The sequence below is a fragment of the Serinus canaria genome, chromosome 8 (assembly GCF_022539315.1).
Source record: "Serinus canaria isolate serCan28SL12 chromosome 8, serCan2020, whole genome shotgun sequence".
In the NCBI taxonomy this organism is placed as follows: domain Eukaryota; kingdom Metazoa; phylum Chordata; class Aves; order Passeriformes; family Fringillidae; genus Serinus; species Serinus canaria.
Window position 1 is genome coordinate 115,325 of NC_066322.1, and position 14,341 is coordinate 129,665.

The window sequence follows — 14,341 nt, forward strand, 5'->3', positions numbered from 1 at the left end:
TGACCCTGTGTGCAGGAAGGGTCAGAGCATGAACCAGGCTCTGCTCTGGGGATCCAGCAGTGGGATAAGAGAAAATGAGCAGAGACTGATGCATTAAATTTCATTGTATTGCAGTGGTGATGCACACCCTGCTGATATCTAAACACTACAAAATAAAGGAATTAGAATTTATCTGGTTTCATTTCATGTGCAAACCAAGCAAATACATGAAATGAACACTAGAAATAGGGAAAATAATTCAATGTTAAGATTACTCCTTTTTAAAATAGTCTGAGATACGTAAACTAAGTTGTGACCACATCCACAGTTTCTATTAAATTGTATAGCTCCATTATTCGTTTAAATCACGGCAATTTACCTGAACATCCAGTTTGGCCTCTAGTTTTCAAGTAATTCTATTTTTGTTTTAATTGAGCAGATTTTCTTTAATGAAGCATTTATATATCTTACAAGTAGATTCCTGAAATTCAAATTTCATTTATTCAAGTTTCAGGGATGTGGTGAACAGCCCTGTTTGCCAATACCTAGTTTGAAGTTAAGTCTTTGCAGAAGACTGCATAAATCCTTGATATGAATCCTTAAATATGTAAACAGGTTACATAGTGTTGCAGTTTTGAATGACGTAATGGAACATCAAGCAGAGTTACGTTATTTGTATTAGCCCGCTAAACTTCAGAGGCTACGTGTATAGGATTCATTGCTTATGATTCTTTATTTTTCTTTCTATTTAGACTTTTAACACAACCAATGTGACTAAATTGTGCCCAGGTGCTCAGTGTACTTTTGCTTTTTATGGAGGAGAAAGCCTGTACCATAAGTACATCTTCATCTTCCAGTTAGCCAATGCCTTTGTCTTTCTCTGGCTGGTGAACTTTGCGATTGCACTGGGTCAGTGTACCCTTGCTGGTGCCTTTGCCTCTTATTACTGGGCCTATCGAAAACCAGCTGATATTCCGCTGTGGCCACTCTTCTCTTCATTTGGACGAGCAATACGGTAAGACTGTGGAGCTGGAAGTGAGCCTTGTCATGTATCTGACAAATGCTCTTTTTCCATCTAGGGAAGCCAATCTTAAAATATCATAAGAAAATTATTAGTCAGCATTATGGTTTAATCTTGGTGGCAGTCAAGCCCCCCACAGCCGCCCACTTGCTCCCCCACAGTGGGGTGGGGGAAAGAATCTGAAGGGTGAAAATGCAAAAGCACGTGTGTTGAGATGAAGACAGTATTAGGTAAAAGAAAGCTGTGTGCACAAGCAAAGCAAAGCAAGGAATTCATTCCCCATTTCCCACAGGCAGGCACGTCCCCAGTACATCAGGGCTTCTTTATGTGTAGCAGTGTCTTGGAACGACAAACTCCGGAACTTCAAATGCTCCCCTCTTACCCCTCCTTCCACCAGCTGTTACTGCTGAGCACAGCACAGTATGGTGTGAAGTATCCCCGGGGTCATTTGGTGTCAGCTGTCCTGGCCATGTTCCCTCCCAGCTCCTCATATACCTCCAACCTGCTTGTCAGTAGGGCAGGGTGAGGAGCAGAGCAGTTCTTGGTGCTGTGCAAGTGCTGCTCAACAATGGCTAAAATATGGGTGTGTTACCATAATTGTCCTGGTCAGAAATCCAAAGCATAGCATAGCACAAGCTACTATGAAAATAACTAACTCTAGTCCATCCAACCAGCACAATTGGGAAGATGTATTTATTAGGTGAGGGCTGTATCCTCTAGCCCTACAGCACCGAGGCTGCTGCAGCTCCCTGCCCCTAGATCCAGCCAAGTGTAACGCTGAGCAGGTACTCCCAGTAGACGCACACATGAAATGCATGTACCCAACACGTGTACACAGGCTGAGAGACAGACACAGCACTCACAAACACCAACAGCACCAATGGCTTCATCCTGTTCCTCTGTGGTGGATCAGGATGAAGGTCCATTCGTTTTATGTAATTCCCACTAAAGGACCTTCCTTCACTTCTGATTTTATTTGTATATACATATCTAAATGCATACATATATCCATGTACATAGGCACACATGTGACATAACAGTCAAATATTTTGTTTTTAGATACCATACAGGTTCACTGGCATTTGGAGCCTTAATTCTTGCAGTTGTCCAGCTTATTAGAGTAATACTGGAATACCTGGATCACAAACTGAAAGGTGAGATTTATTAATCTGCCCTAAGTTGTTAAGACCTTCCTTGCTAAATTACTTCCTTACTTTCCTAAACTGTTTTTTAACAAGGAAAATAGACTAATTCCATGTTATATATTGTAATTTTTTTTTGAAGTCAGTAAATTTGTGTTCATTTACTCAGGCTGAGTCTATCTTTTTGAGAACCTAATGCAAAGTTCAGATGGGATATGAGTCTGATCTCATTGAAAGCTAGTGAGCTAAATTTGATTGAGAGAGAGAGTCCATACCTAGAAATAAAAAAATAATGTCACCGTTTAATGTCTTCTTCTGAATAGCTTTCTACATTCTGAAGACTATTAATGAGTTCTATGTATGATGTATTCTCTCCTGAATTTTTCAGGTACTCAGAACTCCGTCACTAGATTCCTACTCTGCTGCCTCCAGTGCTGTTTCTGGTGTTTAGAAAAATTCTTAAAATTTATAAACAGAAATGCCTACATCATGGTATGTGCTGTGTCTGCATGTTGTCTCCCCTATCTAGACCATTAAAATATCCTAGACACTACTGGTTACATCAAAAGCCAGCAGTACTTGAATCTGCTGATGATGGGATTTATGGGAGTTTTCAGTACATGCATGTCATTCTACTATGAAAAAGGAAGAAATTTTTTTTCCTTCTAATTTCAACCTCTTTTTTTCCCTGCCTTTGTCCATCACCCTCCCCGCCCCCACCCCACCCCCAAATAAGTGGGAAGGGATGGAATAACTGTTTAACTGCCCTTGTAATTCAATAATTGATATCCTGATTTCAATGGGAATATTAGCTTATTTAATATTGCATGTTGATGACATTTCTGTTTGGAGGTGATAGTTGAATAAGGAGGTCAGATGGCATGTGATGATTTTATTTCCACCTGGGAGTTAAAAGCACAAATTCTACTAGCTGAAGCAGTGCTGTTTCTCTCAAATAAGCCTTCTTATCTTACAGATAAGAGAAGTTTGAAATCTTCACATAAATTAACATATATAGATTTCAGCCTAGGATGTTCTGGCTGGAAGCAGTTTTGGTGATTGAATGGTACAGTCTCAAAGGAGGTGGCTGTAGTGGGTCCATTACAACCTGTGTTGATGCCATTGATGTTTCAAATTTTTGCCATCTTGAAGAGGAAGTGTTTTTGACAATCTTCTTTACAGTTCATAAATTGTCTGAGCTGAGAGCTGTTCTAGTATATCTTAACCTGGTGAACACTATTCCAGGAAGAAGTAGTTTTGTTCCTAAATAACTTTAGCTGCTTTATTTTATGCAGATTTGTTCTTCAGGGAAAGCAGCATCAGGTCCAAGGAGATAACTGCAGGGGTCAGCTCACTTCAGCTCTACAAGCGCCTATTCTTTTCCACTGACTATAAATCTAGTTTAGGTAACTAGCAAAGGGAGAAGAACCCCTTGACAAGTACCTTTTTTGCTCTGCTTAGCAAACTAAGTACTTAGTCTACTACCTGTGAGATCACAAGGAGTGGCATGCTCATCGCCAGGTGATTTGAAGGGGAAAGATGGGTAATATTCTGTCCCAGCCTGATGGGAAACATTGAGAAGTAGCAGGTGACTAAGGAAAGTGGTTTATGTTCATCTGAGTTTCAAGGCCACATATTAGGGAGAACTATGCATTACATGTAGAAAGATCCTGGCATATGAGAAGGTATCCTAATTATTGAAATTACTTAACAGCCACTGTTATTTTACAGATTGCCATATATGGTAAAAACTTCTGCACCTCGGCAAAGGAGGCCTTCTTTTTGCTCATGCGGAATGTAGTGAGGTAAGGTACTATCTCCCAGTCCTTGGAAATGTCAGGAGTTCCTACTCTTGCACTCTGTGGGCACACTTCTTTCCTCTCCTGTATCTTCTCCAAATACTAAGTGCCACTTCTGTCCTCAAACGTAGCCCTCACTTCTTACACTCAGTGTGTAACAGCAGGCCGGTACAGTAACCTATGCAGAGTTGATGCAATCTCATGGTTTTATTGTGATTGGACCATTAACTTCCTAAGTACCCTGTACATTGTAATAATGCCTCCAAGAAACAAGTGGAGCCCCTGAGAGCAGATCTGCAGATAGATGGGAATGGGATGCTCATCATCTGTCATATGTTTGGGTTTTGAGCTTTGGTCCACTTGGTCTGAGAAAGGGAAAGCAGAAAAACCTGTGTTTAGATTCATTCAGAAATCTTATGAGGTGTCAGAGGGGAGGTAAAGAAGACAGAATACTTTCCTTTAAAAAAGATTGTCTTTAACATAACCAGATGTCCTCTGATACTTGGGAATTTCCTGGCCCTTTTTTCCACTACCAAGCGTGTTGCCAATGTTCTCATAAGTACTTTCCTTCATTGCTCCTGGCTCCTCCTTTGTTACTGTAAGATCAAAACGTAATGGGAGAATAACTTGGGAGCAGGCCATATTGGTGCAATACAACACAATCTAATTACCAAGCAAGAGACTCAGTAAAATTGGTTAGGTGGTTTAAAAGCTTTAAGTGAAGGACTGGAGGAGGAGGGAAGTGGAGGCGAAGGCTGAAAGAACAAAGTGGAAATGACACTTAAGAAAGAAGAGGAAAGGACTGGAGTTGGGAGATGGAATATCTTCATTGTGTTATCCTGCACTAGTATCAGGACAGTGATGTCCATACTGAGTAATGCCTGTGCAATAGAAGAGAGAAGCTGCCTTAATTTCCTTAGAGAATATCACCTCTCTGCCCTTTATGATTTTGCTCTTAATCAGTAAGAACAATAGTTAAAAGCTAGACATATAATTCTTTTATTTCTAATAAAGATGTTTTTATCTTGTGTATTTTGCTGAATCTGAATTCTGACAGGTTAATGATGATTTGTCTCTTTAGTAGTTCTTAACGTTTATTTTTCGCAGTAGTCAGTACTGTGTATTGCCACATCCATAATAATAATATGGCCCTCAGTGCTGTCAAGAGGTTGATGATACAAAGTTAATTTTTCATCCCATTATTTATCAGCAGTTTAGGATAAGACAGGCTGTCAGAACATTGAGCAGAAACTCCCTGCTGTGCTTCAATGAGAGCTGCAGATTTATTGTCAGCTTTTCTGTCTGCCTTCATTCATCTGTGATTATCTTCCTTCTTTGAAGTTTCCTGCTTTCCGTGTTGTACCATGTTATCTTAAAATAGTAGATTGGGCATATTATGAGGTCATGAAAGATGGCCAGATAGGACCAAGTGAAAAGGAGGCCTACCAGCAACCTACATAAATACGCCTTTTTGTTTTGATGTGTACTTCTCCTATTCTGGCCTGGCTTATTTGTGCCCCTAAAAGTAAGGCTGAAATAAAAATATTTTGAAGTTTTGGCCCTTTTTTGTTGACTTCTTTTAAACCAACTTGAGGAATAAATAGTCTTCACATCTGTCCTGTAGCAGCATTGCTACATTAAGGCCTTGCCCAACAAAGGCTCGGTGCTTTTTTGCCTACTGAGATTATGCTGCAGCAACACCTGTCTCAGCACTGCCTGTCTGTGGTGCTGTGTTGTCAGCCTGTAAAACCAGCAGAAGACAGCTTCTGGTCATGTTTTGCAATTATCCATAGATTTAAGGAGAAACAATACAAATGTCTGGTTTGTGATGATTAAGTCTCATTTGTCCTTTGCTAAACAGGGTTGCAGTTCTGGACAAAGTTACAGACTTCCTTTTGTTTCTGGGGAAAATCCTTGTGGCTGGTGGAGTAGGTAAGCTGGTTGTTTGTTTTCTAAATGGTATGCTTTATTTTCTGGTACCGACAAGCATGCCTGCCATATTCATATGTGCTTAGTTAGCAGCTGGAGGTTCTCATTGGTCTGACTATTTGGAAATCTGTTTCTGTGTTTCTAGGATTTGCTAGATTGATCTAAAACCGATTTTCCCCCTTTCTCCCCCCTGTCCAGCACTTGGTTTCCTTGACAGTGTCTTTTCCATAATTGCTTTTACAGCTTTTAAATATGTGGCTGGTGCAAGGACTTCTGCAGCCACAGCATCATAGTTGAATCAAACCAAATTCACATACAATAAGTCACACAATCAGTTCTCCTTTTGTAAGAACTGAACAAAATTGCAAATGAGATTCACCTGGTAACAGACAATTGCCTATAAATGTGGTGGTATGGGTGTGCAGGAATGGACCTGAAGCTTTGCTGTATTTGAGCCCCTTATATCTATAAGCTATAGTAAAAGAAATATAGTATTTCTAGCATCCTTGTAGGTTTTTCTTTGTTATCAGTGGATATCTAGTAGATTATTCAGTAGAGTAGTTATCAAGTAGACTATTCATGGTTTTCTGTGACAGATAAGTGGTTTTCTATCTTTTAAATGGAGCACTTTCAGAAATTCGGGTTGTCAGTGTTCTGTTGTGGTTTTTCCAGACTGTCACAGCAGTTTTAAAAACCTATTTTACAAATAGCCATATTTTGCATTCTGTATACTTTCAAAGTTTACTAGTTAGTTATATTTTAATCAAAAGTAAAACTAGTACCAAGAGCTGATATAAAGTATTTTGTCATCACTGTAGAATTACAGTATTTATTAATTTTGCTGTTAAATTCATTAGAATGGTGAAACAAAACCACTCATTAAGGTCTTTCTGGGCCAATTAATATCTTTATGGTAATTGGTTAATTTACATATCTCTTCTTTTAGATGATTAGTATTGAAGAATGTATTGTTTACAAACTTTTATTGAAACCAGCCTTGGATCTGTTGTGTATCTTATCCATTCTTTAGATCCTGGGAAATCAGAGCTAGCATGGGAATTACTAATTGCCTGTGCTTCTTGCAGGTGTTCTTGCATTCTTTTTCTTCACACAGAGAATACCAGTCTTTGCACAGGAAGTGCCAATGCTAAATTACTACTGGGTACCATTGTTGGTAAGGCAACCATTTAATTTCTTGAATGCTTGGGGCAGTTTGAGGTGCTCAGACTACTCAGGGCATGGTCTGGTAACAGCTCCTTTGAGCAGCATCTCAGTGGCATAGTATCCACTCAAATGAGGACTGAACTGCTGCACTCCAGTCCTTGGGATCCCTCAGGCAGAAGTGGCACTGCAGTGACTCTGAATCTTCAGAAAAATTAGGTTTCACATCTCCTCAGACTTCCCAGACAGCAAGACACTGATGACAGGATGGCTTCTAATGGAAGGGACTTGTAGTGCATCTCTCTCTCCTTTTGTAGGCCCCCTCTTAAACTTCAGAACATCTCTAGGCTGAATGGTCCTTGAAGGAGTTCAGAATATGCTTGGCATATGTTCTCCTCAGAGGTTGAAATAATTTCAGTTTGGAGCCATTTCCAGCTGGAAAACTAGAAGCTACTACCTGTTAGGATGCAGTGTCTTGAACCTTTGATCCCTGTCCACAGCAGTAATAACCTTTGGTAGAAATGCAGAGCTGACGTTAAATTCTTCTAAATTTGCATAGCAGACTAGGCTTCTGACTTGTGTTAATACTTCCACAGTGGTGCTGAAAGAAATTTGGGGGTTTATTGTGGTTTGTTTTTTGTAGACAGTCATCATTGGCTCCTACCTAGTAGCGCACGGGTTCTTCAGCGTCTATGCAATGTGTGTCGACACGCTTTTCCTCTGCTTTTGTAAGTACTGCATTTTCTTTCAGAAATACCTGCAAGTCATGGAAAGAGGAATAAAAAATCACCTTATCCATCCTTCCAGACACAGAAGTCTGGTGACATACTAGCTAACTGTATGAAAAATTACCAGCTTCTTCTTTTCATATTGGCTCTGTGATATGGTCTTCCATGCTTTAGTGTTCAAATTTAATTACTTTAAAAAGTGTAAGGTAGCTTTATGGTTTATGGAAATATCTGGCTTTTGTTTTTCAGATGTTCCTTAAATTTCATTAAGTTTGCTTCTAGGTGCTTTGTGAAGAGCCCTGTACAGTATTGATTTGCTTAAACGTCTTGAAAGTGACAAATATATTCTTTGGTATATGGGTGGTACTTTGATTTCAGTTTAATAACCCTGAACAAAGTATTATGCTGAATTACCTCAAAGAGTCTGTTAAATACCACGTGAAGCTAACTGTCCCTTGGACTCCCAATGGCAAACAATCATAGGCCCTGCCAGAGGGACTACTGTTCAGGATGCCCAGTCAGGGAATACTAAAATCGCAAAAGAAATCTCTTGTTCTTGAATTAGGATATGATTATAAGAAGCAGGTGTCCTTAGCATATAGTACCTTCCATGTGCTGTATTTTTCTATAATGAAAGCCACTCTGGTAGGTCCAAGTGTGTTGCCACCTGGCAGGACACAAGTAGAAGTTATTTACATGATAGTGATTGTTCTTGCAATTTGCAAATTATTTGATAATACTAAGGGAAATAGTCATAGGCTTCATCTTTCATAAATATGCACTATGGATTACTGAAGTGAGGTAAACATGGTAATAGATGGTAAACATGGTGATTCTTTAAACACTCACTTAAACCTCACTTCCATAGAAACTAAGGTCAGCAGGGATTCTGAAAAACTGGGTTGCCAAAGAACCACAGGAACAAGATCAGTTAGAAAACTCAAAATTGGTATTTAGTTGAGAGCTACATCCTATTTATCTCATTTTATGGACTTTGGTTCTAAGCAAACATGATCACAGGCAGACATACACTAATAACACTCAACTTCTACTTTTCTGTAGGGAAAAAAGTAATGTCTGCCTTGATGTTTTAAATTCATATTCTGTTCTACTTCCATGCTCCCATTAAGTAATGAACAATAGATGAGGCAGAATATTATTAATTCATGGCACCAGGTTCTCAAATGAACCTCATCTTAGGCAGTGAAAAATGGTCCAGTCTTAGAAAGTGCTTAACTCCATGGCTGTCTTTGACACATTTTCTAGCAAGAGATTTCCAAAATAGCAGAGTTCAGTGAAGGAATGAAAGTTTTGGAAAATTTCTAGCTATACTGCCAAACCAAAGATCTGGAGAATAAAAGACATATATTGCTATCATTAAAAAATGACAAGATGTTTGTGTCTCTGCATCATGTAAAACCTCTTGTGGTCTTAGAAAATAGAAATTTTATATCATTCATCCACTTAATAATAAAGCTAATTTACCTTGATTGAGTTTCTTTCAGTGTTGGGTGTATTGCTCTCTCCTTTCTTCAATTCTTCTTTGTGTGTGGTTGTACCGCTGTTTCCTTTTTTGACTGGTTTTGCTGTGTAAATTCAGGTGAAGACCTGGAAAGAAATGATGGATCTACAGCAAAACCCTACTTCATGTCAGCTAGCCTCCACCGAATTCTAGGGAAGAAGAAACTAAGCCCTAAGAAGGCATCGGGATAATGAGTGCTAAACCTCAGCATCAAAAAGTGTCACTTTTAAGCAAAACGTGTATAAAGTAGGCAAAAGTAAAAACTGTAAATGATGCTTCTGGTTAATGGGTGATTCTTTTTTCCTTTTGCTTATATAAAAAAAAGGAGCAACATTGGTAACATTTAAGTAGTTAAAATGCTTAAACTAACAGCTGTGAAAACAAGGCCACATTTTAGTTTATAGAGTGCCTATGAAAAGGAAAATGTAAATTTGAAACTTTTATAAGTGTGTAATGATGTTTTAATAACTTTTGTAATACAAGTTGCTGCCTTAGATGACAGCAGTTTTGATAATGTTTCTTATAAGTGTATATTTGTTAAAGAAATTCAGGCAGTTTTTTGAAAGCACTAACGTATAACCTAATTAGCCATAAAAAATTATAGTTTGAGACTCCAGTTAACAAGGAGATGGTACTAAATTTGTAAATATGGTGCTATGATTGTATTTTTTTGTACAAGCTGGTTTGCAGCTATTTAAACTGTGATTATACATGCATTAATGATTCCCTACACTGAAAAATGTAGTGATATTTTAATCACATTCACAACTGCATCTTTTAAGACATGATGGTACCCTGCAGATCCCAAAGAAGGTAGTCAGAAAATACTTAAGTTGATACTGCTTAAATTAAAGTTTTCTGGGAGTTGTGCTTAAAAGATTATATAACTGAGAGAAGGTCCCACTGCAGCTGAAGTGATTTGTGGTTTACACAAATGAGGTTTCATCTGGTACAAGATGGTGAATGTATAATTTTTAGCTGATGTCTAAGAGAGATGCACATGTGTTAATATCCCCCTATCCCTGACAAGTCTCTGATTGCATTCTGTGCTAAAGGAAGTTGAGCTTCACTGGAAGAAAAACTAAATGCAGTCCTTTTTTTCATTGAATGAAAGTCTTTGCTCTGTGTGTGCCCAAGGAGTTCCAGTGCATCTGCCTAGCTTTAAAGGGCTCCTGCCAAGCCATGGGAATGACTGTGCAGGTGCAGAGGGCCGGGGCTCGCTTCCTGCACGTCTCCGTGTGGCTCACACAGTAAGGTACTGGGACATTGAACTCAAATCTTCTCATGGTACAGAATGAATTATTCAACAGCTGAGAGATGCTCTGAAAGATTTAGTTTGCTTTTCTATTGTTAAATTTGCCCAGTCATTAGTACGAAGTCATTAATACACCTGTTGGTAGGAAGCACATTACATTTGGTGTGGTTTATGACCCTCCCAGTAGTGGAAATGTCACTGCCATTAAGTGACAGCTCTGCTGATGGAAAAAGTCTTAACACTGGAGAGTTTATCAAGTCTGTTACTGCCAAGATGGAGCTAAAAAGATTTTAATTTATTAGTCTCCTGGGGAGCCAAGGACCCAGCCATACTGAGGCCTGCCTCTAGTTTTCATGGATTCCAGTGCTTTGAAGAAGTTATTTCAGCACTTTCCAGGAGTGCCATATGCCATACATTTGCCAGTTCTGTGGCAGGAGTTTAGCACCTGGAAATACTTTTCTAACCCTAGATGTACATTGGTGTCACAAAAAGAAGTGTAAATTCTTTTCCAGATGATTGGAAGGCAAGTTTCTGGGGAAAGTTTACTGACCATCTCTATCCCAGTGGGATTTTGCTCTCTAACATACACCTCTGATTTGTGATGTCTGTGATCACTGCAATGGCAGTAACACTGTCCTTCATGCCATGGGTCTGGGGTCATGTTGATGCACAAGTGACCACCATCCACACTCTTGCAGTCGTGGGCATGGTAAGATCTTGAAATTCAGTCACCTGAGGTGCAGGTGGGAATATCCTTGTAAGCTTTCTCTTTAGTCCGATGTATGCTGGAGCCCTTTTCCCTGAAGCAGAAATGAGGGGTTCAGTTTAGGACTCCAAGATTGTAAAATAAAGGCATATGGTTTCAAATGTAGCTGCTGATTATAGGCACCTTTAGATTTTGGTAACCCCTCCTGAGATACCCTAGAGGAAACTTGACTTTTAGAAAGGACTGGGAATCCCACCTTTGGGGAAAAAAAAGGACTCTTGAGAGATTAAGTTTTTCATTATCATCATCATCATCATCATCATCATCATCATCATCATCATAATTCCTTTCTCATTATGTGCATGGTATGGATTGCACAACCCCCCCCCCCATGTTTCTAATATTTTTTGAGAATGAAGTCAGTAACTTTTGGGGGGTATGTGTAACCATTCTGTGATTAAAGAAACTGTTGATCTTGTTACAACCCATGTTTTAAAGCTTTTTTTTTTTTTTTAATACTGCTGATTAATTTTCAGCTAAAGAAACTGCATTACTGCATAATCTATATTTCTACTGGACTTGAGTGTCTTACTGAGAGCTCAATTGAAAAAGCATATTTCTGAATATAACTTGCTTTTTATCATATGAATGTAACCACAGAGTTTACTAGGAATAAAACATAATAGGAAATAGTATACAGTTATTTGATTAGAAAACTTTTGTAACAAACCTATGCATTTACTAAAGGAATTTCTAAAAGTGAAAGTTTTGAATTGTATTATTATTTATATATGGTAAAAATTATATATATGTATAAATTTGCTCCTCTCACTATTTTGTGAAATTATTTAGAATGTAATTGATCATCATTTCTGAGAAGAAAATTTAAAAGCCATTTTTTATAGTGTAATTATGAGAACTGTGAAAATACAAAGCAATACCATGTAGATTTTGTAATCAGTAAATTCAATAAGTAGTAATTATTTAATATTGAAATTGGCTTTTTAGAAATAAATTGCTAATAATTAGTCAAAATTCATGCAAATATTTACTTGGGAAAGGTTCGCCTGAGGTGTTTCAAGACTATCTTATTATAATGGTTCCTAATTAATCCTGTGGGCCAGAGTCTGCAGGTGCACACCACAGAGGAGGTACTAAAATTGACATTTTTGGATTTGGACTTTTACTTTGTTGCTTGCTTTAGTATGAAATTAAAAATTCCCTTTTTTACTGTAGAGAGTGGAACACAGTAAAATATGCCATGTGCTTTGCTGCTGAGCCCGCCAGGCTCAGGGCTGGTGACACGGTGCCCACAGTGCTGCCAGGTGCTGCAGGCGTGGGAGACCCCAGAACCCGCAGGCTCCCGAGCTGCCCAGGGCATGCCAGGGTCGGGGGCATGGCTCGGGGTCATGCCAGGCACCTTCTCCCTGGGAGGAGCTGTGGAAAAGCAGGTGGATCTGAAGAAAGACCCTTTTACATGAGTGGAAAAGAAAAAAAAACATTGTCAAGATCACAAACAAGCAAAACGTAGAAACCAAGACAGTAGAAAACACCTGCTATCACATCCATGTGATCACGTTTTTTTAGTTTGGTTTGGATTCATTGTATCTCCCTAAAGCATATTACTGAATGGCTTTCATTTACATGTTTTATACCAAAGTTTGAATGTCAAGCCTTCAAATTTTGTAAGGAAAAAAAAGACCCACAAAAAAAAAACTCAACAAAAAACCACTACACACACACACACAAAACCATCAAAACAAAACAAAAAAACCACCTCATGGAAACAAAACACAGAAACAAGAAGATAGGGTCATTTCTTCTGATGAGGATTTTTTTTCCCAAACAGTATTCAGCAGATGATTCTTGGGTGATCCAAGGATGCTGAATATTCTTTTAAATGTTAGTATTTTATGAAATATTTTACTATTGCATGTTCTGCTGTAGAACAGGAAAAATATTTTTGTGGATGCAATGTCAGGCTGATTCTTCAATTGTCAGTAAGCGTTCTTCCACAAGTGGGCTGTCAGAGAAGTGGTTATGAAGAATAAACTGACTGGTTTTGAGTAACCCAGAATGTCTCCCTTTGACCAGTTGCTCAGCCTGGACAGCTGTATCCTTGCAGAGAAAGTGCCTTACTGGCTGTTACTTTACCTGGCTTACATTTTGAAATTCATTTATACTGTGTAGACTACAAAACAGAAAAGGCTAGAGAGGAAAACCGACATTTTATTTCAAATTGATTGACAAAAAAATCAACTGTAGTAAGGATGTCAGATGTGTTTGCACTGTGTGATGCAGCACACTGTTGCTGTTGAGAGATTGTGAAAATCGATGGTGTAGTCTGGGAGAAAACGTGACAATAGTGTTGCAAATAAATTAAAACAATGCAAGACTGTTCCATTTTTATGCAGTAGATTTTTAAAATAGCTTTAATTTGTGGTATAGTGGACTTCTGAGTAGGGCCTATTCTGCTTTCTGTTTACAATGATCATGTGTATTGTACCTGTGTAACTGTGGGTAGAACTGGGCTCTTGCTACTTACAACAGAAGGAATAAAGCTAAAAATTACGTATATATTACTGTAATACATCTATTTGTGTGTTTATAAGCATAAGGTTCCTTCTCCATTTCAAGATTGATAATTTCTTATTCTGGAACCATTTTATAAAGTGTTCCAAATTTTTAAACTTTTGATACAGGCAATGATTTTTGGGGTAATTTGTAATTTGTACTGCACTGTAAACAACTAGAAAATGAGTGTTTCTTCATGTTCAAGTAACACTAGTGCTATTAGTATTAAAATTGTCTGTTACTCTATGCTACAAAATGTCCACATGCATTTGTCCCAAATAATGAGTTTTAAAGCCATAAAAATGGCTTTTTGAGATTTAAGAAATGAAAGGTAGGTTTCATTAATATGATTCTTGAGACTGTATTGTTTTGTCAAAACCGAATTAACACGAGCATGATGATTTGAGCTCTAAATCCTGTTGCTTCTGCTATGCAGAAATAGAATCCTATTGTTTAAATATCTTTGATAACGGAAGTGCTTAATTCTGTTGTTACTTCACCGTTTCACATTTCTTGGGGATTGTT

At 38.3% G+C, this 14,341-nt stretch overlaps 1 protein-coding gene across 1 annotated transcript in view; it reads left to right on the forward strand.

The window, feature by feature from the left end:
* The window catches only part of SLC44A5 (solute carrier family 44 member 5), a 68,938-nt gene extending 54,597 nt beyond the window's left edge, over positions 1-14,341 (forward strand). The window contains exons 15-22 of the mRNA XM_009088808.4: positions 732-994; positions 2,060-2,154; positions 2,531-2,634; positions 3,874-3,947; positions 5,803-5,873; positions 6,956-7,044; positions 7,675-7,759; positions 9,360-14,341. Coding sequence (XP_009087056.1) covers positions 732-994; positions 2,060-2,154; positions 2,531-2,634; positions 3,874-3,947; positions 5,803-5,873; positions 6,956-7,044; positions 7,675-7,759; positions 9,360-9,472 — 894 coding nt within the window. The 3' untranslated portion in view covers positions 9,473-14,341. The remainder of the gene's footprint in view (positions 1-731; positions 995-2,059; positions 2,155-2,530; positions 2,635-3,873; positions 3,948-5,802; positions 5,874-6,955; positions 7,045-7,674; positions 7,760-9,359) is intronic.